Source organism: Plecotus auritus (genome assembly GCF_963455305.1).
Source record: "Plecotus auritus genome assembly, chromosome: 2".
NCBI classification, from domain to species: domain Eukaryota; kingdom Metazoa; phylum Chordata; class Mammalia; order Chiroptera; family Vespertilionidae; genus Plecotus; species Plecotus auritus.
Window position 1 is genome coordinate 159,417,031 of NC_137771.1, and position 27,310 is coordinate 159,444,340.

The following is a 27,310-nucleotide window of genomic DNA, read 5'->3' on the forward strand; positions in this document are numbered from 1 at the left end:
CACGTTCCTGCCCCTGCATCTGCCCTCTGCTCCTTATGCATGTAGAACTTTGAGTTGCTCTCAATGGTGGTTTTGGAGAACAAGTGTTTCCCCTGTCTTTTGGAATTGCTGCCACTGGAGGAACTGCTGTGATGTGGAGACTTCCATGGAGTTCCTTGGGAGGGACAGCGACTGGTCTTTATCATTGAGCATCCACAAACGGGTTGGAAGACCTTCCTGTCCTGCCCTCTGTGCTTAGATAGGAGCCGTGGGACAGGGATGTGGCCGTGTCCTGAAGGACCACTGGGCTGCAGTTTGCCTGAAGTGTTTCCTCCTGTTTCTCACAGGCTCACTTGCCCCTGGGACAGAGCAACAGCTGTGGCAGTGTGCTCCCTCACTCGCTGGCAACCATGACCAAAGACTCAGAATCTCGGAGGATGCTCAGAGGTATGTCACTTTAAAAATCAAATAGGATGTCTTTTGTTAAGCATAAGAATTATTCAGAGAGAGGGAGGGAGAGCAAAGTTGAGGATCATTAAAAGGGCAGCAAGCAAAGTCCTCGATTTTACTCTTAATGTGTCCTCTTTGGGGAAGGAATAGATAGATAGATAGATAGATAGATAGATAGATAGATAGATAGATAGATAGATGATAGATTATTGTTGTACTAAGGTAACTTTTTCTATATACATATATGACTGGTATGTTTCAAATTTTCACTTCATAAATTTATTAGTAATAGTATTCTCAAACCAGAAATGCCCCTAGAGAATTGCTAACCTTTGCATTTTATAGGTAGAAAGAAATGAGAGATCCTAAGTCACTCACGTGGTTTGTGGCTGAGCCACTGTGTTGAAACATGTGCTAAAGATTCATTGAACTGACACAATAAATGGAGCACCAGTGGCCCAGGACAGAATTCCCCTAGGCCTTTTAATGTGGTTTGAGCCTTTCTTCTAATGTGGTTGTTAGGTTTCAGGTAGACTTTGATTCTCTGGGTATTTTATTTCTTTGTAAAAATGCATTGCATTTATAATGGGGTTCTCAAATAGTCTTTGTGGGCTAGAAGATATAACTGCAATATAATTCCAACTATGAGAGTCTTGTTGAGATTAGATTTATTGTGTTAACACAGTCGCTTAGGTCAACAACTTATATTGGCCCTCACTTTTTTTTTTTTAAGTTTTTATTGATTTCAGAGAGAGAGAGAGAGAGAAACATCAGTGATGAGAGAGAATCATTGATTGGCTGCCTCCTGTACACACCCTACTGCAGATTGAGCCCAGGCATGTGCCCTGACCCAAAATTGAATCGTGATCTCCTGGTTCATGGGTCGATGCTCAACCACTGAGCCACACCGGCCTGGCTGGCTCTCACTTTTGAATAGTCAGAGTGCTAGAGACCAAGAATGCAAATGAATGACATGATTCTTGCCCTTGAAATGCTTATAGTCTAGTGAGGGAAAAAGACACATAACAGATAATTTCAATAAAATGTAGTAAATGTGATGGAGGTGTGAAAGGATGTAAATGCGGAGGCTGATAGAGTGGTGGGCATGTGGCTCCTAAATGTATTCATGTACCAGTGGGATCGAATCTCTTCCCTCCAAGCAGGCTGGGATTCCATCCTGACTGCTCAGCCTCTCTGCCAATGGTATCAGGGGATAATCACCGGTTTTCTATCAGACAAAAAAAAAGGAAAAAAATATATACATTTTGGTATGTATATATATGTATGTATGTGTGGTGTGTATATGTATGTGTATAACTTTTGTATATATACATATATATCACTTGAATGAGATTTGTTTATTTTTTCTTTCTTTCTTTTTTTTCTTTTTTTCTTTTTTTTTTTTTTTTTGTTAATCCTCATCAGAGAATACTTTTTCCACTGATTTTTAGAGAGTGGAAGGGAGGGGGAGAGACAGTGAGAGAGAAACAGCGATGTGAGAAAGACACATCGACTGGTTGCCTCCTGCACTCGCCCTGACCCAGAGTAGGGGATCAAGCCTGCAACTGAGGCACGTGCCCTTGACTGGAATCGAACCTGCAACCCTTCAGTCTGAGGGCCGGTGCTCTAACTATTGAGCAAACAAGCTAGGGCTTGAGCGAGATTTTTAAATCATTATTAGAAATTAGTTAATCGTTAATAGAGTCTGTAGTAGTCAGAAGAGAGGTTTATAATGTATGATAGGTTTATGTTACATTTAAATAAAATACATTTCATTGAACTTCTGTGTTTCGTTTTTTAGTTTTATTTATTGATTTTTAGAAAGAGAAAGAGAGAGATGTCGATTTGTTGTTCCACTTATTTATCTTATGTATGTATTCATTGGTGGATTCTTGCATGTGCCCTGACCAGGGGTCAAACCTGCCACCTTGGCATATTGGGATGATGCTCTAACCAACTGAGCTGCCCAGCCAGGGCCTTTTTTTTTTTTTTTTTTTTACAATAATTTCTGAAGCTAAAAAATAGCTCTTATGATTTATAAATAATAAACATAAAAGTACCATTTAGCTCCCATTTATTACTGTTCATTTGAGTCAGGTCTATTTTTTATTGAAGCATTTTTCTGCAATATTTATAGACTTCTTTTTAAATGTGTTTTTTCCCAGTGGCTGAAGACATGAAAGCTTGGATTGGCCCCAATACCATACTTTATTTTAAAAACATTTTCTTAAAATAGAGAGTAAGGAAAACGAGACCTTTATACTACATGGATTTGTAAAAATAAGAACTATTAACATTACCATGACCCTTGTGAGAATATGGTGAAACGAAGGGATGTTTCATCTCTAATTTTCTAATCTCTGTTTTCCCCTCAAGTAATGGGAATCCCTAAGCTACATTTATACGGGAAAATTGATCTGATTCTCTTAGGTCACCTTAGGGAAGTGCCCTCTGTAAAATATACTGTCTTTGATCTTTTTGCTCTGGTTCTTCGCTGGTAGGTCTTCTGTACACCCGAGAAGACTGCGCTTCAGTCTTCCTACTGCAGCTAAAGTGGTGTTCCTTACAGCGTGTCTGTGGTGCTGATGAGACCGCTTCTGAGGAAATGGAGAAGCATCGTGTGTGCTGATCCAATTGCATGTGCTGTGTCTTGTGAGGCCAGCCTGTCTCCCGTGGCTCCCCCACGTGGAGGAGGAGGGGTTGGGGGCCACAGTTCTTAGAGCCACAGCAGACCTTAAATTTGGCAGAATTTTCTGTTGAACCCATCCTGGTGGCCCAGTGACCTGGAGGGTTGAATCACCATTTCATTTAGAATTGTTTCACGAGCACTAAAATACAAGTAAAATTTCATGGTTTTGAAAAAGTTTGGATCTAGCACATTTTTATCAACTCAAATGTAATAGCTCTTACCATTTTTGTTGACTTACACAGTTAACTTAAATGAACTAACTTTTTTTGCTGTTTGTGCATCACGGATACATCAAGGACCATGGTGTAAGTATAAGCCATCCTGCAGTCAGCATTGTTTTAATGGAACCAACAATGTGAATCATGCAGACAAAGGTCCCCGAGGGCAGAGTTGAAAGCAGACAGCCCAGAAACTCGGCTCTTAACGTTGTAATGGTTATTGGCTTTTGTACAACTTGTGAACTATGGCTTTGTGAGCTTTAGAATGAATGAAATCTTTGTCCTTTTGTCTTTTGTTTAATGCAGGAAAGTCCAAGAAAGGTATGACAACCTCCTTGTGTGGTGTTTTTGTTTCCAGCTAATAGTGAAAGGTCACTGTGAAGTCATCTTTAAGAAATGATCAGAATTAAAACTGTACAATGGCAGATTTTTAGCCTGATGATTATTCCTTTTACACAATGGAGAAAAGTCGTTGCACCCTTGCAGGGTGCAGCTGCCATTCATTCACAGGCAGCTGCATGACCTTCTTTGTTTTGCTTTTTTTTATGACAAGGACAGACCATGCAGGAAGCATGAGTGCTTGGCAAGCATTGTTTTGTAAGACGCAGGATCTAGATAAAGAAAAGAGTGGGTCTTGTTGTGTATATAGGCTAAGTGTAAGGCATGAGATTACTCCTTTATAAAGATCAGGTATAAATAAAGCAGGCTGCGTGGGAAGATGGAAAGATTTAAAGGGATCCTACTTAATCATCCCATTTAAGACTATTTCATGTGAAAGACTTAGTGGAGAGTGAAGAACAGTTTAACTGGCTGGCCTGAATCAATAAGATGTAATTACTGTGGCTAGCTGATAGAGATATAGGATATTAGGGAACTGGGTTATATAATTTGATGGACACTGCTTCAAATAATTGAATGACATTTTACAAACCTTAGCTCTTAAAAGCAATTTGTTACTGTCTGCATGGGAAAAAATGAACTGTTTTATAGATATAATCTTGTTTTTATTCTCCCTATTTTTTTGGTTGATATGTGTGAAAGATTTTTTTTTCTTAAGAAATCTTTTTTGACTGTGTGCATGTATTATAAGCTTATTGTGTTTTTTAGCTTCTTGAGCTCTTCTCTATAAACTCAGATTTAATCTAAAGATGTGAACATCTTGCCTTGTCAATCTGCTGTCGTCACTAACACCGACAATGACTGCATGTTGAAGTGTCGTATATTTTTCCTGTCCTCTGGTCATCCTTTTTGATCTTGTATCTTTTCCCCTTTCTCTGTCATTCTCTTCATTCCTGACTTTTCCTGTGCCTTCATCTTCCGGCTGTGGAATATGGTTAGGAAGAATGAATTTCTCATCAGGTGAGCTATGAAAGGCTGAATTGCCAGAAATATTGATTGATTTTGTCCTCTTAAACCCAGGTTATAATTTTAAGTCATTTCTATATTAAGGCCTAGATAGTCGTTTAAAGTATATACCACACATTTGGAAGCTATGGGCAAGACTGTGTGTCTCATAGTGGTCAGCTCACACAGGACTTCTCAGGTCCAATTACCCAGAATTCACAGAGGCTGGCACTAAAAATAATAATAAGTGGACCTTGCACGTGCAGAATATTGGCTCTTCTTGGACAGTGAAGAGAGTTGAGTTGTTTGGAGTCCTTGTATGTGCTATGCTTAGCGACTGACCTCAGATATCAGGTCTCACTTTATAAACCCCATAAAATACCCTTTCAAATAGCTTTTTCTGTCCAGATAGGAAGGATTTGAAGCATCTACAAGGCCCTTTTTACTTTTTAGATGCTGTCCAGTGCTGCATGTTATTCTTGCTGCATACACTTCTTTACTTAGCCACTAATTTGGTTGCCATTTATAGATGAGAACATGAATTCATTGATTGATTCTTTATTTCATGACATCCATATGCTAAGTAAATGGGGAATCTGTGATGAACAGAACATAGGTGTGTCCTCTGTGCTACCTCACTGCACCAGCACCTCTCAGGCCTCCTTCCAGGGTGCCCTCCCCCTCCTCTAATGAAAGTACCTACACCTTTGGCTGGCCAAGTCTGAGCCTGAATCCCAATACCAGCTCTTTGGAATCACCTGGCACGATTCCAGGGCCACGGAGGAGAGCTCCATGGCCTTATTTGTAATAGCAGGGCAACTTGGTGTTTGTTTGTTTTTTGTGGTTTTTTTTTAATTGTTCAAGAAAGAGGAGGCTAAGCCAGGTGACAGTTGAGTTCATCGTGGTCAATAAAACATTGCCCATTGGGAGAAATGAGAAGCTTCGTAACATAGAACATTTCCATTCACATTGGGTTCGCAGGAAACAAGAGTCCTGCATTGTGAACGATATGCTCGTTGGCAGCTGGCTTTTTCATTTAAGTTGCCATGAAAATGTAAGGCTTATTTTACCACCTGAATGGTGGAAGTTTCTCTAAGACATAGAGCCAAACCTCAACAAATAGTGGGGTGATCTGGGAAATTTACATGCGCAATTCTTAGCACAGTACACCTTCTCACACAGCTTTTCCTCATGCCGCATCTGAAAATTTTGAATGATTTTAGCCTCACCTGAAGATACTAAGTTCATCTGCTTATTCTGTGATACTTTTTATTGGGGGGGGGGGGGGGCAGGAATCCTGGAAGATTTGAGGAGCAGGGCATGTGTTGTTTTAAGAAGAAATATACTCACCTTCCTTTCTGCTTTTCTAAGGAAGTGTTATTGCATCATAGGGATTGACTTTTCCTCATTATGAAAAACTGGAGGCAAAGGGAAAGTTGAGGCATGGCACATGTCATTGTTAAGCAGACAATTCTTGAATGTTTTCAATTACATGGTTGTCTTTTAGGGATTTATTTTTCATACTAAAACAAGGAAATGTCATCCATGTAGTTGGTGTCAATGTGGACCTTTTCTTTGCCAACAAACCTTTTGAAAGCATAGGCAACAGACTTATATGAACTTTTTAAATAAGTTCTAGTGAGTTTTTTGTCCTCTTCCTTTTCCTAATGAATAATTTTTAAAAAATTTAAAAGGAGCAATTAGTAATTCTAAAAGTTCAAATATCAAAGGTAAATATTGAGTAATGAATTGTTTGCCTTATTTTTTTTTAAAGGCACATGCTCCACTCTCATGACTGTACTGGCTTCATTTAATGCTTTATGCATTAATCACTACAAGTAATGGTAATCTGCCTAAAATCTCATGGTTTGCATTTATATTTTTCATCTTACCTTATTGATATGTAGCTTTTACGTGTGTGTATGTGTGTGTGCATGCACGCAAGTGTGTGTGTGTGTGCGTGTGTTGGTATTTATAATTTACTAGAGGCCTAATGCACGAAAATCATGCAAGAGTAGGCCTTCCTTCCCCTGGCTGCCAGCACCAGCTTCCCTCTGGCACCCAGGACCCAGGCTTCCCTTGCAGCCCGAGCTTTGTCTGGAAGGACGACCGGGAGGACATCCAGTCTAGTTACCATATTACACTTTTATTATATAGGACTAGAAGCCTGGTGTATGAAAATTTGTGCACTCGGGGGGCGGGGAGTCCCTCAGCCCAGCCTGCACCCTCTCACAGTCCAGGACCCCTTGGGGGATGTCCACCTGCCAACTTAGGCTCACTTCCTAGGGGATCAGGCCTAAGATGGCAGTCAGATATCCCTCTGGCAGCCCGGGAGCCCTTGGGGGATGTCCAACTGCAGCTTAGGCCTGCTCCCCGCCTAAGATGCAGTTGGACATCCTTAGCGCTGTCATGGAGGCTCCCGCCACCGCCGCTGCACTTGCAGCTGTCAGCCCGACTTGTGGCTGAATGAAGCTCCCCCTGTGAGTGCACACTGACCACCAGGGGGCAGCCTCTGCATTGAGTGTCTGGCCCCCGGTGGTCAGTGCACGTTATAGTGACTGGTCTGGTCGTTCGCCCTTAGGGTCAATTTGCATATTACCCTTTTATTATTATGCTTTTATTATATAGGATAATTATAATTGATGTTACAAAAACTTTTTTTCCAGAAGAGGCCTTATCTGAATTAACATATTTTCACTTAGATACCTAAAACTGTTCCAAATTTTAATGCGTCAAAACTCATAGAACTAGCCGAAACCGGTTTGGCTCAGTGGATAGAGCGTCAGCCTGCGGACTGAAAGGTCCCATGTTCGATTCCGGTCAAGGGCATGTAACTTGGTTGCGGGCACATCCCCAGTGGGAGGTGTGCAGGAGGCAGCTGGTCGATGTTTCTCTCTCATCGATGTTTCTGACTATCTATCACTCTTCCTTCCTCTCTGTAAAAAATCAATAAAATATATTTAAAAAAAAAAACTCATAGAACTAAAATCACTCTATAGTAGCCTTTGGTGTGTGATGCTTTGCATCATGGAGGTAGCTCTGGTTTTAAATTGAAATGTTTAATCAACAGTGGAGGAAGCTGTTTGAAATCACTTGCCTTCGCTCACTCTCTTGCCCACTTTTTGGACATTTCATTGCCAATTAAAAGCCTCAGTGTAAGATAAGCAGAGCACAAGGAAAGAGGCAAAATTCAAATGGGCCAATTGTAAGCTCTTAATAGGTCTAATAGTCAGTTTACTCAGAGAGAAAGAGATTGCAAACTATAGTACTGGCTAAAGCAATGAATGAATAGAAGAATTTGTTTATCAGCATGACCCCTGCTTCCTGAGTGTATGGTACATAGAGAATTGAAAGGAAAGAAAAACTCGGTTTATGATGCCCCAAATCAGCTACTAGAGAACAAGCCGCAGCAATAACGCAAAGTAAAGCCAATTACCTAATGCACAGCTGACCAGGCACTAGGGTAAGGCGGACACCTCTTAGTAATGGTACCTTTGCTGCCATTGATGTAGCTCCTACATTGTCATGTGGTCAATATTACCAACTGACAGAAGGCTGGCGGTTCAGATGGAAAAAGAAGACAGCTCTAGCTACAGGTCCTCGAATAATGGTGTTTTGTTATAACATTGATGAGATGCCATAGAAACTTAACTCTTGTTTATATCAATTAGCCTGTGAGAAAACTGGTTTTCGTATGGTCGTTTCACCACAGTTTCAAGAATCTATCGATGATGTTAGGACTTACTGTACGTACAGTAATGAGGTGGAGTACAACCATTGGAAGGATTGCTGACTCTGAATATTTTAAATAAGTAATGGCAGACAAGGAAATTTTTTATAAAAGAATGAGAAAAATGTACAGTCTGTCTCTTAACCAGAGTGAAAGTGTTAGTGATGATGAGTAAATGATAGGTTTCTCAAATCCTATACCTGGCTGATTTACCTGCTCTTTATGACCAGATCGGGTATCCCTTAAATATAAATATCATTGAAAAAGTGATTCCCCTAACCTGCTGTTGCCTATTACTAGGAGTCATTTTGCCCTGACGTGAACCCCGCTATTTTGAAAGGATTCAGGGCCTTTCACTGTGTTTCTGTTTTGGTTTTCTTGTGTTTCTGTGTGTGCTGATAATATTAGTCTCACTTGTGCAGAGATGTGGGAATGGCATAGGAAAGTGTCAAGTGATCCACTGACAAAAAAAAAGATCACTCACAAGACCACTTCTTTGAATTTGGTACTTGCACTGAGCATGATGCTGTTTCTTTGATCTTCTTGGCTTCAAAACAAATTAGACCAAGGGCCAAGTTTCATAGGCAGATGTTTTGGGTTGCTAAGTTTGAGTCTTATAAGATCTAAGACTGAAAAATGAGGCACAGTAACATATTTATGGCTCTTTCCTTAGGGTATAATCACCAACAGATGAGTGAAGGACAAAGGCAGAAATCTTCTGAGTTTTACAGCCGCACAGCATCTGAATCAAATGTCTACTTGAACAGTTTCCACTACCCAGATCACGGCTACAAGGACCAGGCCTTTGATACTTTGAGCCTAGACAGCTCTGATAGCATGGAGACCAGCATCTCTGCTTGCTCACCTGACAATATTTCTAGGTAAGATTTCTTTGTAGGTAAGGTGTCTGGTTGGGAGAAGGACCTGCTGGTTTCAAAAAGTAAAGACATCAATTTGGGGCAATGTATGTATTGGTACAAACCCAAATTTCTGAAACATAAAGGGTCTGTAATGCAGAAAGAGGATGGGTGTCATGGTGGCCTTTAAAGTAATTTCTTTGTATCCTGTGTGACTCAGCCAGTCAGACATCATTTAGTTTATCTTTCTTCATTGTTTACATTTGAGTTCACATGTATACTGTGCTTCAAAATCGTTTTGCTTCTGTTGGTTGACTCTAAGCTTCATTCGGACTGCTTTTGATTAAATAAAGAAATAATCTCCACTCTAGCTGGTTTGGCTCAGTGGATAGAGCGTCGGCCTGCGGACTGAAGGGTCCCAGGTTCGATTCCAGTCAAGGGCATGTACCTTGGTTGCAGGCACATCTCCAGTAGGGGGTGTGCAGGAGGCAGCTGATCGATGTTTCTCTCTCATCGATGTTTCTAACTTTCTATCCCTCTCCCTTCCTGTCTGTAAAAATCAATAAAATATATTTTTTTAAAAAAGAAATAATCTCCAACAACAGAGTAAGAACTTCGAAGGATTTCTTACCCTTGTGTTTCATTAAAAGGGAGGCTTTAGCTGTTCTGCATATTGAAATTTTTGTAAGGATTTAACAATTCACATTTGTGTTTATACTTTGAGGCAAACAAAGGTGTTTTCATGGAATTATGGCTAAAGGCACATCTAAGACATAGATCTAATCATGGTACCCTTTCTCTTCAAAAGCTTTGATGATGCCCTACTATCTTTTGAATAAAGTTAGACCCCAGAACATGGCATTCTATATTCAGGCCAACTCCCCATTCATTCTCTTCTCCTGATGCACCTCATAGACCTTTGTATTATTAATTGAAAGGGTGATGAATTCTCAGATCTCTTGCCTTTAACCATCTTGGTCCTTGCCCTGGAATTGTGTAGTTTGTTCATTCATTCATTTATAGGCTCCTTCATTCCACAAAAACACATGGATTCCTGTACAGTCATCAGTGGGCTAGAGTCGGCTCATACTGGCTGGCAAGCGCCTAATGTGCACATCTTCTCCTAACTCTGCAATCAGTGATGTCATGTTGGAAGTTTGAGATTGGCCATGGTGGGAATATACATTCCACATAAATCAACAATTGCTACACATCAGGGTTTTTGTTTTCCTCCAGAGAGCTAGAACACCAGCACACCACTGTCTCTAGTCAGTTCATGCTTTCATTTGTTTTATTCACTCAACCTGTACCTACTGAGCACTGATCTTGTCTGGCCTTACAAAATATCTATTCCATCATCATTGCCTCACTCCCATCTGACCTGGAGAAATTCTCCTCATCCTTCAAGTTCAAACTGAAGTTGGAAACTCATGAAAAATTTCCTTCAGGGCTTTTTCTTCCATTGCACTAGCTATTTTTCTTCTATTATATCACTGATCCCATTGCAGTATAAATTTTTTCTTCAGTACTTAATGGGTGAAATCCTCAATGTCAAGGAAGATGTCTATTCATCTTTCACTTTCCACACCCAGTAGAGATATTGATGTATAGTAGGCATTCTGTAAGTGTTAGCTAAATAAGTACCTCAGGATGAAATAAAATGGACATATTTTCAATTTTGACATTTTTCTGTGTTTGATCTAGTTAGTTAATTGGCTGAGAAGCATTATGATTTAAACCAAAAAGAAATCCAATATTCAATAAACATTAATTGAGCATTTTTGTGTCTCAAAAGAAAATGTCTAGTTGGATAGCTGCCATCAAACAAGTTTTCCTATAATGGGATGAAGTCTCAGGCTGGGAACAGGAATACGTGTGCCACTTGAAGCAGACCTCAGACTTCTCTCGGCCCTGATTTGCTAGTCTGTGAAATGGAGGGCTTGTTTCTTGAATACAAGGGAAGAACGGCTTTTTAAATATTTTGATGGAAAATTGCCATCATCTGAACATAATTTCATTCTTTATAACGGTTTCAATAATTTATTCCCCCCCCCCCAAAAAAAAAAACAGTATAAAAATAAAAAAGAGTGACAAAGGCAGAAGAAAAGACTATTAGCAAGTTATACTTAGCGTTTGGGTTAGTTAGTGTTTCATAAATGAAAAGAATATGAGAGAGTCAATTGTAACCAGACATTGTAGCCAGGAAATTTGGGGGGAGGAGGGGAGAAGGGAAGGACAGATACTATAGTCTGTAATAAATAGAGTATAGTGTATTTTAATTCTGGCATTAATGGGCAAAATATTAATATTTCTGGATATATCCTATCAGGAAAAAAAAGGCATTCCTGGGAAAAACATAAAAGCAATCATAATTATATTACCACTTGTCACATAGAAATGACCCAAATTTAAGGAGGGAATTATGTAATAATAATGAATAAAGATGTTATTTTTGCTGCCATTATTATTTAATGTTTGAAGGTTTAGTATTTCACTTTATTCAATACTAGAGGCCCGGTGCACAGACTCATGCACTGGTGGGGTCCCTTGGCCTGGCCTTCAGGAATCGGGCCGAAACCGGCTCTCCGACATCTCCTGAGGGGTCCCCAATTGCAACACGGCACAGGCCAGGCAGATGCTCCAACCCGTAGGTTAGCTTACTGCTGGGGTCCAGCCAATTGGGACTGAGCGAGATGTGCTGGACATGCCCTGGAGCCCTCCCACGATCCCTCCCCAGCTGGCCAACCTCCTGCGTCCCTCCCCGGCCCCGATCGTGCATCAGTGGGGTCCCTCAGCCTGGCCTATGCACCGGGCTGGTTTTGGCCCAATCCCCACTGGCCAGGCTAAGGGACCCCACCGGTACACAAATCCATGCTCTAGGCCTCTAGTATGCATATAAGATCTTTGGTTAATCTCTTCCCACCCTCCCTGCCCACCACACACACACACACACACACTGAGATTCATCACTCTGTTCCATGTTTCCATGCCTGTGGTTTCCACTCCTGCATTGAGTGTCTGCCCTCTGGTGGTCAGTGTGCATCATAGCTACCAGTTGGCCAGTCACTTAGGCTTTTATATATATAGATTAGAAGGTGCAGTATTTCCCTTTAAAAATATATATAACATGACTATTTTGAGGAAGATACATGAGTGTGTGGAACGTTGGGCATCAAACCATCTCTTGCCTGAAGGTGCTCAGGTAGTCCCTGTGGTCCTGGTGAGGGTGTTGGAGCCTTGCCAGTGGGAGCTGATATTCTCAGGACAGAAATCCTAGAGCTTTGAGTAGTTATTCATAACTACTTGTCCAGTGTAAACTGACCAGACCAATTCGATGTGGTATTTTTTAATAACAGGACCCAAACAAAAGTCAGTAACTATTATATAATGATGATAGGGGAATAAAAGTTGGACGTTAAAAGAGAGAATACAAAATGCAGCAGTTTAGTTTCCCAATGTAGTAATCATAGAGGGACTGCCCACGTTTCTTTGGCACTTTGTACTTAGTTGTTATTTTGAAAACATCAGACTACTCTCCCCTCTTCCCTAATAATTGTGAACAGGTTATAACAATATTCCTATGATGAATTCTTGAAAGCTTGACCTTTTTTTTCCTTTTTGAGCCATCTTTTTTATTGATTTCAGAGAGGAAGGGAGAGGGAGAGAGAGATAGAAACATCAATGATGAGAATCATTGATCGGCTGCCTCCTGCACGTCCCCTACTGGGGATTGAGCCCACAACCCAGGCATGTGCCCTTGACCTTAATCGAACCCGGGACCCTTTGGTCTGCAGGCCGACGCTCTATCCACTGAGCCAAACCAGCTGGGCCTGAGCCATCTTTAATAAATACACTCTAAGGGTTTTCCTATCTTGATGCTTTATTTTTCTTCTGTTTTCTCTTCCCCTCTTCTTTCCCTTCAAAATTAGAAGTAAATATGCATCCTTCCAAATAATCACTCCCCACCCTATCTCTCATACTTAACAGAGGTCAACAACTGCAGCGCAGCAGTGAATACAAGAAATGACCTAAAAAGGGACCACTTTGATTATATTTACCAAGCATTACAAGTTCAGATCTGGTGACCAGCAAAACCTTAATTTATTTTTATTTGCTCATTCAGTTGCTTTTTCTTAGAATGGTTTCCAGGGGTTGAAAACAAGAATATTCCCACTGAACATGCCACATTAAGAAAACAGCATCATTGCAGAATGACCATTCCTGGAAGGTACTTACGTGTGGCCACCGTCGTTTTCCATAGTCTGCACACAGAACTGACCTGTTAGTGCTAGCAGTTGTGGGTAACCAGTCACTACAGTCAGCAATTACTCACAGCGTTTATTTAATTTTTCTGTCAGATCCTCTGAAGGTCAAAAAATGGAAGCTCAAGTAGAAGATGCCTATAAAAGGTCTAGCAGACAAGGGAGAGAAAAACAAGCATGTCTCCTCTGTGCCACCATCTACCTTTAAAAAGAACCCATGCTCCCCTAGGATAAGCTCACACCCATTGTTAAGGTAGAAAATCAAGGATAAACATCAGGAAAGTGGGTAATAGGAACTAGTGTTTGGAAGGTGTGTTACGACAGGACTTCCTTAATGGGAGCTCTGTGCAGATAGGTAGAAAGAAGAATAAAGGACTAAAATTTTTCTCATTTTAAAACTTTTAAAAATTATGTATCAAAATACCCTGAAATAATACATATTTTAAAAAGGTAATTGCATGCTGAAATTCTAGTGACATAAACATAGTCTTGTGGTTTATTATGTCACAAAAAGCCATTTGTAGAATTACAGAATTCCTCAGACTTGTGGGTACGTTTGCCCTGCAGTTTTTGTTGAGACATCATTTTTGCATCTACCAGAAAGTTACTTGAGTCAGACAATGTTTTTGCTTTTTCAGCATTCTTACTACACTGTAAACAAACATGGAGCTAAGAAAGCAAGTCTTGGTCTTAGAAAACAGTAACTGAGAATTGATTCTGCATAAAATCTCTATTCTGCTAGAATTACTGATTGTCTTATAGAATGTAGTGTTCTAAATACCTCCTATAGTAATACAATATTATTACTGTTGCCATTATTAACTTACTAAGTTCTGATCCTATGCTCATAATTTTTAGAAAATGTTGAGGAAGCTGATTGCTCATGATAGCTTAAATACCAACAATGTATGTGAGCGAAAGAAATAAGACTGGGAACCGGATTGAGAGCAATCGATGGCTAAACTTGGTTTTAAAAGATGCTTTAACCAGAATTTGAGGTGCTTCTAATCCCTTCATTTTAGGCTAAGGTTTATATTCTGCTTTCTACTCTGGATAGTGTTAACCAAGAAGAGGTTCAGGCTCCAATAAAGAACAAAAAGTATTTATTTGATCAAAAAGGTTCACAACCCAGGAGGCCCAGATTCAGGCAGCAACCTCAATTGTGCTCAGAAAAGAAACGAGAAAGGCAGGATGTTATAGAGGTGAAGCTTACAAGTCTGGTTCCCATTCTGGTCCTCCACGAAAATGAAGGAATCTGGCTAACTTAACAGGGATTGGGCAGTTCCAATATGCAAATGAGGGAGTCAGAAATTACGAGGAGGAAGTAACATCCATACATGTCCATACAGCAGTTGTCCCAGGATGTTTAAGGCTCAGCTTTGAACTGAGTGTAGCAACAGGTTAGCAACTTCATAGCAGCTCTGAGAACTGAGGCAGGAGATGTGCACAGGCCTCACTTCCTCAGCGGCCTCCTGACTCTTTTTTTAAAGTGAATCTCATCAAAGGGTGGCAACAGGATATCATAGAGCAGCAAAAGTTTTGCTGAATAAAAGTGGCTTAATGCCAAGGAAATATTCAAGTGAACAGTCACAAAAATGTGGCTGTGGAGAACAATTAAGTGTCTATGGATAAAAATTAATTTATATATATATATATATTTTTTAAATATATTTTTATTGATTTCAGAGAGGAAGGGAGAGAGAGAAACATCAATGATGAGAGAGAATCATGGATTGGCTGCCTTCTGCACGCACCCTACTGGAGATCGAGCCCGCAACCCGGGCATGTGCCCTGACCGGGAATCGAACCCGGGACCCTTCAGTCTGCAGACTGACACTCTATCCACTGAGCAACACCGGCCAGGGCTAATTTATATTTTTAATAAAATAACTAAGTATCTTTTTAAAGTGTATCCAGCATAGTTAAAAAAAAAAAAAAGGTGACCTTAGGTGCCTAAAATAATGAAGACATGGTCACTGTTAACCTGTACTTTCTTCTATCAAGTGTTTTCAGAAAATTCACTTAATTTAGGGGAGGGTGGGGGAGAGATCAACCAAAGGACTTGTATGCATGCATATAAGCCTAACCAGTGGTCACGGAAAACAGGGGGGTGGGGGCATGCGTGGGGAGGGGTTTGGGATGGGAATGGGGGGATGAGGACAAATATGTGATACCTTAATCAATAAAGAAATTAATAAAAATAAATAAAATTTTAAAAAATAAATAAATAAATTCAACAATTAAAAAAAAAGACATTTATGAGAACATTGCCAAATAGATTGGATATAATTGGCATAAAATTAATTAGAACTACCCTATATAATAAAAAGGTAATATGCAAATTAACCCTCATGCCCTCACAAGATGGCTGCCTATGGCCAGGCCAGCAGGGGGTTAGTGAGGGACGACCAAACGACTGAGCAAGCAGGCTGTGTGCACAAATTTCGTGCACTGGGCCTGTAGTTACCAAATAAATAGAAAACACTCTGAAAAATTCTTTTAAAAATGAACAGAAATATTGAAACTTGGATAAATGTTTGAAAACATACCCCAGGATGAACCCAAATTGCAAATATATGAAAAACCATGGACTGAAAATATTTGTGTCTAACCAAGTTACTTGCAACCAGTTCATCTGGGTAGGTTTCAAGTGGCTTCAGGGTCATACTTAGGCCAGTGAATGGAAGCTGTAGGAATATTCAACATGAGAATCATCATTCTAACAATGCTATCCAAACAATAAAGGAGTGGATACAGTGACTTTTCTGTAACAATGTTTAGGGCACAAGCTAGACAATAAAAAGGAATGTTGGATTAAACCACACTTTATTCATTTACCTACTGAAGGACGTCTTGGTTGCTTCCAAATTTTGGCAGATACCAGTATGAACAAAACTGCTAAAAACATCTGTGTTCACAGTACTGTTTTTAAGATAAAACCACATGTCCAGTGTTACTGAGGTCATTTATCTCTTCAAAACACCCCACGTTTGAGATGATCCAAAGCCTGATTTTGGAAGACCACAGTAATAATTATCTTATATATCTTATATGAACTCACTTTTATATGAATGTCTTACAAACACAAATTCCTACTGTGTGCCGGGCGCTGTGCTGTGGGGGATAGTGGCAGAAAGCCTCTCTGTCCTCAAGAGAGTCTGGAAAAGAAGACAGATAAGTGATTATACACGTGTACATGCATAAGACACAACTTTGGTTCTCCCGTGGCTGCAACATCAGAGTAAATACATTTTTCCCTCGGCTACCGTCTCTCTTTTCCAAACTAGTGAAATAAAATGTAAGCAAGAGGAAAACAGAAATTTTTGTTTAGTGTTAAACATTTCCAAGTCCTTCTCTTCCTCATTTAGTTATCTTTAACTGTTCTTGTCCTCTGTTGTTGTTTTTATCCTTTACTTGTTTGTGTGATGTCTTTCCCAGGTTGCATTTCTTTTGAAGCTCTTGGATCCCTTTATTCAGTTAGTTCGCTTCCAAGTTCTTCTCTTTTTCATTTGGTTACCCCTAACTCTTCTTGCAGTGTTCATTTCCTATGTTGTTGTTTTTTTGTTTGTTCCTTTAGTTGTTTGTGTGATGTCTTTCCCAAGAGGCATTTCTTTCAAAACGCTTGGATCCCTTTATGCAGTTTGTTCATTGGTATGGCGGGTGGGTATTGTTGACAAAACTGGCCACCACCCTCCCATTGCACCTATAAGAAGTCATTTTTTAATTGGCATTATCATTTAAGAAATAAAATGCCCATAGATGTGAAGGCACAACAAAAAAGGAGCTAATGACACATATTCCCAAACCAAATAAAGGCCCTTCAAACCATAGGTGTCATTTACCTAGAACTTTAGTGATAGTCCTGTTGGTCTGTCGACTCTGAATAATTCAGCTAATCGGAAGGCCTCCCACAGGCCAAAATTTTTAGACTTTGCAAGAAGCATTTTGAAAACATTCTTCATAAAATTGTTTTTGGTTTGTTTATGAGTAAAGCACTTTGGCGCTATTTTGCTTGTCTGTATTTTGTGTCCTACACTGAGGTAAGTCAATATCACCTACAGTTTTCAGAGTTGAATTGACTTGCCCCTTCAGACCTTTAAATTGCATTGGATTTTGTTCTACACCTTCGTGAACCTGTGTGTGTGTGTGTGTGTGTGTGTGTGTGTGTGTGTGTGTGTATGTTTGAAGAGATCTCATTCCAAAACAATATTCTTGAAAGGCTTTTGTGTTTTATTTAGCGCCAGCACTTCAAATATTGCCAGAATAGAAGAGATGGAGAGACTTTTGAAGCAGGCTCATGCAGAGAAGACACGGCTGCTGGAATCCAGGGTAGGTCTCTTAGATCGTGATGCCAAGGGCAGAGATGTGGGGGTGCAAGGTGCTCTGCGCTTGAACCAGGAAGCTGTCCTAGGTGCCTCACTCAGTGGTGTGATCGTGGAGTAGTCACTCAACCTTTCTCGGCTTCATTTTCTTATCTGACAACCAAGGGTGTTGGATGATTTCTAAGGTTCTTTACTGCACTACAATCTTTCATAATTGAAAATAGACATTGTGTTGATGTAGACCGAAATGAATGCTTTGTATTATGTTTTCCTTTTGACGGGCACTTTGTTTGCCTGCCAAAGAATGAGGAGGCATGTCATGTCTTTATGTAGTCTCCATTCCTTGTCAGCTTGCATTAACTGCACTATTGTCACATTAAAAATCCCTCGTTATTGTGACTGTGTTTCAAGCAGAATCTGAACTTCCTTAGGAATCCCCCAGAATGCCTTTGCATCCTGCCTAGGGGCACCTCCTTTCCTCTTCTAACTTCCCCACATGCTTCCTCTGCGACCTTTGGCCAGGAAGCTGCAGAGCAACAATAGGAATTGGAAGGACCCATGCATGACCTTCAGTTAGAAGAGGGCAACTGAAAGAAAGGCTAAATCTCATGACCAGTGTTGGCTGACAATTTGAGAGGCTTTTTAACTAGAAATGGGAGAATCGTGGTCATCAGTATGAAATGACAGAATGTACTGTAATCACCGGCTGGATTTTCACTTAAATTCAATTGTTAGTTCAAGTTACTGGTTGCCTTTTTGCATAGGATGATTTTGCAAGCTATGTGAGAGGTGATTACGAGTGTTTTAGTCGAGGTTACATATTATAAGGGACCAGGTTATAAACCAAAATTTCTAGTGAGAATTTCCTTTTTGATATTAATTGGACTCATTCAAATATAACCAGTATGTCTTAAAATGTATTCTGCCTAATGATATTTAGGAACGGGAAATGGAAGCCAAAAAAAGAGCTCTGGAAGAAGAGAAACGACGCCGAGAACTCCTGGAAAAACGATTGCAGGAAGAAACTAGCCAGAGGCAGAAGTTGATTGAAAAGGAAGTGAAAATAAGGGAGAAACAAAGGGCACAGGTTGGTGGGTCCATCTGGATACATGAGAGTATGTTGCCGCCTAGTGGCTGTTCTGTAGAGGAAGGTAATGCTGTGTCAGGATGCCTTCCAGGAATGAGCACTTGACCTGTAATGGCTAAGGGGAAGATGTGCCTTAGTGGGCAAAAAATACCAAACACGTTGATTTCGGAACTTAGCAGGGCCTACCAATCAATGACACTTTGCTCTGCTCGTGCATGGGACATTTGATGGGAAAGACACTTTTTCTTCTACCCATTTTGGGGGCTATATTTAAAAGGAGAATTTTTTTGAGGAGCTTTGAAAAATGCAGCTGGATTTACTACTGAAAGCAAATACACTATTAAGGCATCTTTTGAAAGCAAACACTCCAGAACAGGGTAATTTTACCAGACCCGTTTCTTGGTGGTGGTGTTAGTATTCTGGTTTGTTATTGTTTCCTAACCACTGTATTATCACATGTGTCCCTACCACTGTATTATCACATGTATCCCCATTACTATACCAGTACACACACATGTGCATGAAATTACTGAACTCGAGCAAGACTTGGGGAAACCACCCATTCTGTTTAACTTTCTATCTTGGTCATCATAGAGTTTGAATTTCTGGTATTGTCACGAGAGCTGCTTACATAATGTATGTTTTCTGAGAAACTCAAAATTTTGTTAAGTCCATGTAATTTGAAGTTCAAATCAGTTTTACCAAAGTTTACTAGACTTAAAGGTAAAAGGCACCATTTCCCTTATTCTTTCTAGTTTCTGGCAGTTGATAGTACAGCAGTGAGACACTTTCTTTAAGGCTGTGATGCACCATAGGTCTGTAACATCTGTTTACAAAGTACCACAGAATCAAAGGCAAAATATTGAAGGAGAACTACAAAGTGAAACATGTTCATTTTATTTTATTAAGCTAAACCTCTGCCAAGTTTTGATTCACCTTTAAGGTATCTGAAGCCAAAGCAAAAGCACAATTCTATTTTAATCCTAATTATAAGGTTTAACCAAGAATATGATGAGGTCATTTTCCCCAGGGAAAAGGAGTGGGTTAATTTAACAGGATCAAATAAAGCATTATTTTAGAAGCATTGCCCATGGTGATCTGTGCTTCCTAGATTAGACGCACCTCTACTCCAGCCACAGTGAATTAAAAGACATCTATGTCTGTCTCTTCGCTGTCTGGTCCTGGACAGAATTTTGACTCCACTTCTTACCTTATTTTAGCTTCGCTTTGCAAAACATACATCTCTGCCTTAGATTTCTATTGTATGGAAGCCGATGTGTACAGCTGGGGGCGGGGGGGGGGGCGGTTTGTGGGGTTCATACTTACTGAAGAATGTTCCATCAGTCATGTCTGAAATTATTTAAGAACTATTGTGAGATGGTGGGGAGGAGAACTGGAAACTTTACAGTGGAGGAGTCCTCATCTGTAGGAAGCCACCCAGGTAACTTCATGCTCCATTCCCCTGTTTTTAAGTGCTAAGTACCTTTTTGAAAGCTAAGATAAATGACATTTTTCCATTTTCTTATCTGTCCATTTCCAGACACAGAATCTATTGGCCTGGGTTTACCCCCTAGCCCTCCCCACCCCTGCAATATTGTAGCATCCTTCTTAAAATACTACCCACTTTTTAGACCCCATGTCATGAATTTTAAGTGCTCATAATCACATGGGCATTTTAATGCTTAGGCTTTTCAGTTGTTTTCTGCTTCTACCCCTCTGATCTAAACGAAGCAGATAACTAGTTTCAGATGCAATGGGTTTGCCCTTCTCTAGGCTCGACCTTTGACACGCTATCTGCCCGTCCGGAAGGAAGACTTTGATTTGCGGAGCCACGTGGAGACTGCTGGCCACAATATCGACACCTGTTACCATGTATCCATCACAGAGAAGACCTGCCGAGGATTCCTCATCAAAATGGGTGGAAAAATTAAAACTTGGAAAAAACGTTGGTTTGTTTTTGATCGGAACAAGCGCACATTCTCTTATTATGCAGGTGGGTGATGGGAAAAATCTAAACAATGTATTCAAATTAGGAACCCTCTGTTAAAGAGTAAAGGCAATAAAATTCAGTATAAATAGTGAATTGGTAAATAATAGAAATAATGACAATATTAACTTTGTAAATGTATAATTATTTTATGTTCAGATTATATGGTCCACGTGATATGAATTTCCTCTTAGAAATAATAAAAATCATGTTCTCTAAAAGTGTGAATTAATCTATTCTAGTTCTTAAATAAGCTCAAGTCCAAATACATATTAAATGGAATATATTTTCGAGACCAAATTTTCTCTTTTTAACCATAAAGCCAGAAAAAAAAGGTATTTATTTATTTATTTATTTATTTATTTATTTATTGTCATATGCCCTATGTAAGTCACACACAATTAGGCAACCATAGCTGACAGTTATTCAGCTATAGTTTATAAACTGGAATGGTCTTTTAATCTCAGAGAGTAAAGCTCATCAGTGAACTTGTGAATAAGTAAATATTTATTAAGTGACTGAAATATTTTGGATGCTGTAAATGATGGATTATGAGAAACACGCCCTACGTAATTTTCCATAAATACAGGAATATTAGTGTGACTGGCATACTTACCCACAAGCCTCTTACTTACCCTTGATCCATATGAAACATGTCCATTTCCACCACAGTAAGGCTCTGGCCTCCTTTCAGCTCTGAAGAAGGGGGGATCTTCCCAGAGGTTATGAAGAGACTCTTTTTGTGACGACTGTATCAGCATTTATTAGCCTTATCAGGAATTATTTTTAAAAAGTATGTATGTGATAAGTAAAAAATAACCGTTCAGCCATTTAATCTATAGTGTGAGGTCAGGATATGTTATGACGAGAGGTATCAAAACCAAGAAACATGTAAAAAAAATGAAATAAAATCTGTGGAGCCCCAGAATTGGGGTGAGGAGAGGGTGGGGGTATGTGCCTTTTATAGGAACTCTTTGAGTGGGGTTCGAGTTACTACAGTGGCTAGTGACCTGACACGAATGGCCGAACCTTACAGGTCCCCTGCTTTGCCTCTCTCAGGCTTTATGACCTTGAATTCTATAGGAATCCAGAGACATTCTCTCCAGTTAGTGTGATAGAAAAGATGCCTATTTAATAAGAAATGCTAATTTAGTGTCTGCAAAATGCATTAAAAAACAAACAAACGATCTTTGCTGTGTGCTAGTCTTCACAGGCAACCTCACCCAGAATTTTCCAAAAGTAAAATTTTGAAATAATTTCACACAAACAGTTTCATTCTTCTTTTCCCTGGGATCCTTACTTCATTCCATCTGTCAGGTAGGTGGTTCGGTGTCCCTTCCTCTGACCCATGGAAGTGAGTTTTCCCAAAGTTAAACTTCTTAGTGACTGGTTTTCAATTTTTTACAAACCTCTTTGGTATATGGAAAATTACTCAGAATCCTAGTGCATAAAACAGACAACATCATACTTAATTCAGCTTTTTAATATTTATATATTCTGTAACTGACTGGTGGGACCTCATTTGGCAAATGCCGCCCAGTTGGCTCTGTTTGCAGCCATCATCAGCTTTGCCTGCTCCTGCCACCTCCACTCACACTCGTTCCCAAAACAGCACCACGTTCAGGAACAGATCAGTCCACAGGAAGTCATACGGATTGCAGTTCAGGCTGGACTTGAGCCCACGTTAGCCATGCCCCTTTAGCTTATCAGTGAGGTAGATGACCATGGTATGCATGAAGGAGCTGTAAAGGTGAGTGCTGAAAGCTAGAGTCTTTGGTCTCTGTTGGCCTTGAACCCGGGCTCTGTACTTGGCCTCCACATATTAACTGGGTAACGTTGGAAGAATCTCTAAAGAACTGAGGCACAGAACAAAATGTCTGTAAGTTGATAGGATAATTCTACTGAAACAAAATGAGTAGCATTACCTCACCAGCTTACCAAAAGCATGGTTGATTCTCTTAGTTCATAGTGTCCTTGTGAGGCCTATGTTTTTCAGAGTTCTTTCTCATATAGGAAGTGCCTAACAGAAGTTTCATTCCAGTTTTCTGCCTGCTTGATACACTAACAAGATTTACTTTTATCTTCAGATTTTATTTTGCATCTGTTTTCAGAGAACAATGTATTATTGTATTCACATGAATATTGCAGACTCTTTCCAGCAAATGTTTGAGAGATGCACTGGGTTAAATACAATTAAACAGCTTTATTTTCTACTGAACTTCCTAGGGGATATATTTTTTTTCATACTAGGATTTTATTGTTGTTGTTGGGGAAAAAAAGGGATATTCATTAGTAAAGCAATAAAAATTCAACCAAAGTGTCTATAAAGAAATTGCCTCTTTCCCATAGCAAAGTTCTAACCTTTTTCCACTACTACATCTGAAATTTCCTTTTGGATTTTCTCTATTCATTTATATATCAATTTCAGTATGTTACATGTGTTCTTTCTTCTTTAATACAGTTGGGACCAAATTACACTCTGTTCATAACTTTTTTCACATAACAATATTTCAAGATTTTTCTCTACTGGGCACATAACTACCTCCATCTTTTCAGTGGCTGTTAGAGTCCATTTTATGGCTGGTCTGTTATTGAATCAGTTCCCTGCTAAAGTTCAAGCAGACTTTGGCAGCCTTCTGCTATATCAAATACAAATCTGTGTGCATGTGCATCAGGAGCTTTTATACAAAAAGTTTTAAAAGTAGAATTGCTGAGTAAAAAGATGGTTTTGCATTTTTAATTGTGTTTATTTTATCAAATTGCCTTCCAAAAAGGCTTTTTTTTATTTGCACTTCCACCAATGAGGTATGATAGTGTCTCTTTCTCTGCATCCTCATCATGCTTTAAAAACCTTTAATATGCTCATTTGTTATGATTCTTGATGAATTTAAATTATATTTCAGGAACTTATTAGATTACAGAGTGATGTTGTTTATTTGGTTGGTGGTTGGTTGTTTTTTAAACGTTTTGTTTGCTTTTTATGGAAAATCTGATAAAATCTTAGAAACAGTTTGGAAAATGCTGCATTGTAGGGACATTAAATTATTGATGTGAAGTTCTAATGGGAACAGGCAAATAAATCAAGCATGCTGGACAAGAAATTGATAGAAAAGAAATATAAGTAGCATATTATTTTAAAAAATAAGTTGAAAAACACAATTGTTACAAATTTATTACAACAGCTCTGCATATTCATAGTTCCATTTTAATGTCTTAGAGAATGTGGAGAAATGATTTATATCCATGTCAATGGTATTTATTCTTTGTGTGTTAATCTGACTGCTATTTTGTTGGAAAACCTTGGGCAAAGTCACTTATTCCCTTTAGTTTGGACTGATAATTTCATCTTTTTTCAATATAGAACCAGGCTAATGCACTAACCTAAAATACCTGAATTAAATGTAGATAATTTTAATATTAGATAAATATTTTAATGATGACTGCAATGAATTATAATTTTTCCTGTCCATTGGTGGTGATAATATATTTAACACTCATCTATTGTTGCAGACAAGCATGAAACGAAATTAAAAGGAGTAATATACTTTCAAGCCATTGAAGAAGTGTATTATGATCACCTCAAGAATGCTAATAAGGTAAACACTGATTTTCAGGTTTCTACCATTTTAATGCATACCTAAATTGGAAAAATATGTGTGTGTGTGTGTGTTTTTATTTGAAGCAATTTAGATTTATTGTTCTTACATAACAAATAGAAATGATCAGAATGGTGTAGAAAAATAACCAGAGAAGTAATTAGTACAGCTGATCTTTTTGTGGGGAAAAAAAGTCATGGTACAGTGAGGAAATGTTCTGGACATATTGTTTGGAGAGACCCTGCCAAGTGACTCTTTGCTAGGGTTCTAAGTACATACTACCTGCTTATGAGGAAGGATCTGAGTAGGACTGAGACTAGCAGCCATTGTTTGTTGAGCACCCACCATCAGCTAGGTACACTCCTAGAGCTTTACAGAGGAACTACTCAGAGGGTTGGTGAGCTCTCTGAAATTTCTTGTGCAGAAAGGCCAGAAAGATAGTCAATCTTGAGAAAGGTGTTGGGACTGGGGTATAGGTTATACCAGAGCAAAAGTAATACCTATGTAGATTTGCATAAATTGGAACTTTTAAAATGGAAGAAGCCCTGGTGTCATTTCATGTTAAAGTTTCAAGATACGTGTGTTACATTTTTGTTTCCTTTTTTGGTTTTTAGAGTCCTAACCCATTACTCACCTTTAGCGTCAAGACACATGACAGAATCTACTATATGGTGGCCCCATCACCGGAAGCCATGCGGATCTGGATGGATGTCATAGTTACTGGGGCAGAAGGCTATACTCACTTCATGTTGTAGTGAACTGGAGCGATGGTCCACTTCAGGGCAGACTGCAATAATCTCTTACAAGAATGAAGCCATATTGTATCCCAGATGGAAAGACCCAACAGACCCATCCCTTTAATTGTGCATACTCAGAACTCCTTTCATATTAAGAGGAAGCCATTTGTAAACGAGAAAGAAGGGATTTTAATTCAAAGCTTGATCATAAATAGCAAAAGAATCAAGCACCTATGAGAAAGAAAACACTATTTTGGTAAATAGCATCACTTAAGAGGAGCATTTCTAATAAACTATTTTTTATCAATTGCTGATCTTAGTGAACTAAACAGTTTACAAAATGTACATACTTGGAAATATGTAATTACTTTTGCACCCAAATCATTGGTATTGACATTATTGGTATTAACTGGCCTTTTAAAAATAGGAGCATTTTGCTGAAAGTTATTATAAATATGAGCACACAGGGCCTTGGAGAAGAATATATTACAGGAGGAACTTTTGCCCTAATTTTTAAGTATTGCACCAAACCAAAGACTTGACATGACCTCTGTTTAATAGTAGTAGTGTCAAGTGATGAACTGCATTTTGTGTTATTCTACACTTTAAAATGATGCTTTGATGCCATCAAGTGCCCAGGCAGTTGACTTTGAAGGGTCACCAGCATAAGCTACTATATATGTATAGCAAACCATTTTTTTGTAAAATAAGAAAGAACAGAAAGCTGTGTATTTTAGAAAGAAACAGTCTTGGACAGATATTTTGTCACATTGGGCAATTAAAATAAAGAGACTATTTAATATTAGGAGATTGTTTTCCTGAAGATTTCTCCATTCCCAGTGCTGAAAATACAGGTAACCAGTAGCCAATTACTTAGATTGTTGGATTTTCCTTTGTTATGGAGCACACCTGTTAATTGCAGCCTCACATGACATAACTATGAAATCAGAGTTGTGTGGTTTTTTTTTTTTTTTAACCAAAGAACAGACCAATTAAAATACTTATTTACAGAATGCTGTAGTTTTATAAAATATCAAATGAAGTTCAATCATGTTCTCTGAAATGTACTATTTTATTATGTATCTCTTTATAATAAGCCTTTGTTCTTAGAGTTAAGTTAATTTTTGGTTGAATTAAATGACTTCAGGCAAGTCTCTTTCATAACAGTTTTTTAAATGCCATTTATCATGGCTTGTTATGTTGTGTGTTTGTAAGTATGAATGTACTTTCCTAAAACTTGGCAAATGAATAGAAGTAGAAAATAATGACATTACTTACTAGTGAAGGTGAAATGGTTAGATTAGAAATGTCTATGAAAAGTTTGTTAGGCCTGACTGGGTACAATTTTTTACATTTGCAGTGTGCTTCGTGTATATGTATACATATTGCCAATAATAAGATTTTGCAACTGGATTACACATGATTTTACTTGAACAATAGAGGACAAAATCACGATTGCAGGAGACATTTTTATTATCTGGGTGTGTTTGGGTTTTTTTTTTCAGAGATCACCCTTAATCTTGTAATGATCTAAAAAAGTGAATATAATTGCTAAAATTTTCTTGGTTTAATGTAAAGATACAACTTTTTTGTACTGTACTTTCTGCATAGGATTGTAAAGATACTCTAATCAACTTTATATCTTGCATGATGTAGTAAACCTTTTAAAAATGTGTGTTAAAATGTGTTGAGTTTGCATTAAAACGTTGACCAGATTTCAGTCTGAAGATAAACTCATCTCTCATTAGGAAGTTACCTATTGGTAACATGACAAGTGTGGCAGGTGGATTAATCAGCCAAAGTTCACTGTAGACTACATAAAGGATGTTGTGTGCTAACAATATGATTTGTGGTATGAAAACAAGTAATTAGAAGTATCTTTGGTTGCATTCCTGTTGTTAACAAAATGAGGTACCCCTAAAAACTCTGACATCTTACTATCTTTTTTCACAGATGCATTTAGTACTGGGGATTACAAGGACTGTGTTTACTTCTACTTCTACTAGAGGCCTGGTGCATGAAATTCATGCACTGGGGGAGGTTGAGTTCCCT

At 38.9% G+C, this 27,310-nt stretch overlaps 1 protein-coding gene across 1 annotated transcript in view; it reads left to right on the forward strand.

The window, feature by feature from the left end:
- PHLDB2 (pleckstrin homology like domain family B member 2) overlaps positions 1–26,972 on the forward strand; it is a 99,825-nt gene extending 72,853 nt beyond the window's left edge. The window contains exons 13-19 of the mRNA XM_080657321.1: positions 327–426; positions 9,084–9,291; positions 17,768–17,858; positions 18,792–18,938; positions 20,712–20,931; positions 24,436–24,521; positions 25,136–26,972. Of these exons, the coding sequence (XP_080513447.1) occupies positions 327–426; positions 9,084–9,291; positions 17,768–17,858; positions 18,792–18,938; positions 20,712–20,931; positions 24,436–24,521; positions 25,136–25,276 (993 nt within the window). The 3' untranslated portion in view covers positions 25,277–26,972. The remainder of the gene's footprint in view (positions 1–326; positions 427–9,083; positions 9,292–17,767; positions 17,859–18,791; positions 18,939–20,711; positions 20,932–24,435; positions 24,522–25,135) is intronic.
- The last annotated feature ends 338 nt before the right edge of the window (positions 26,973–27,310 follow it).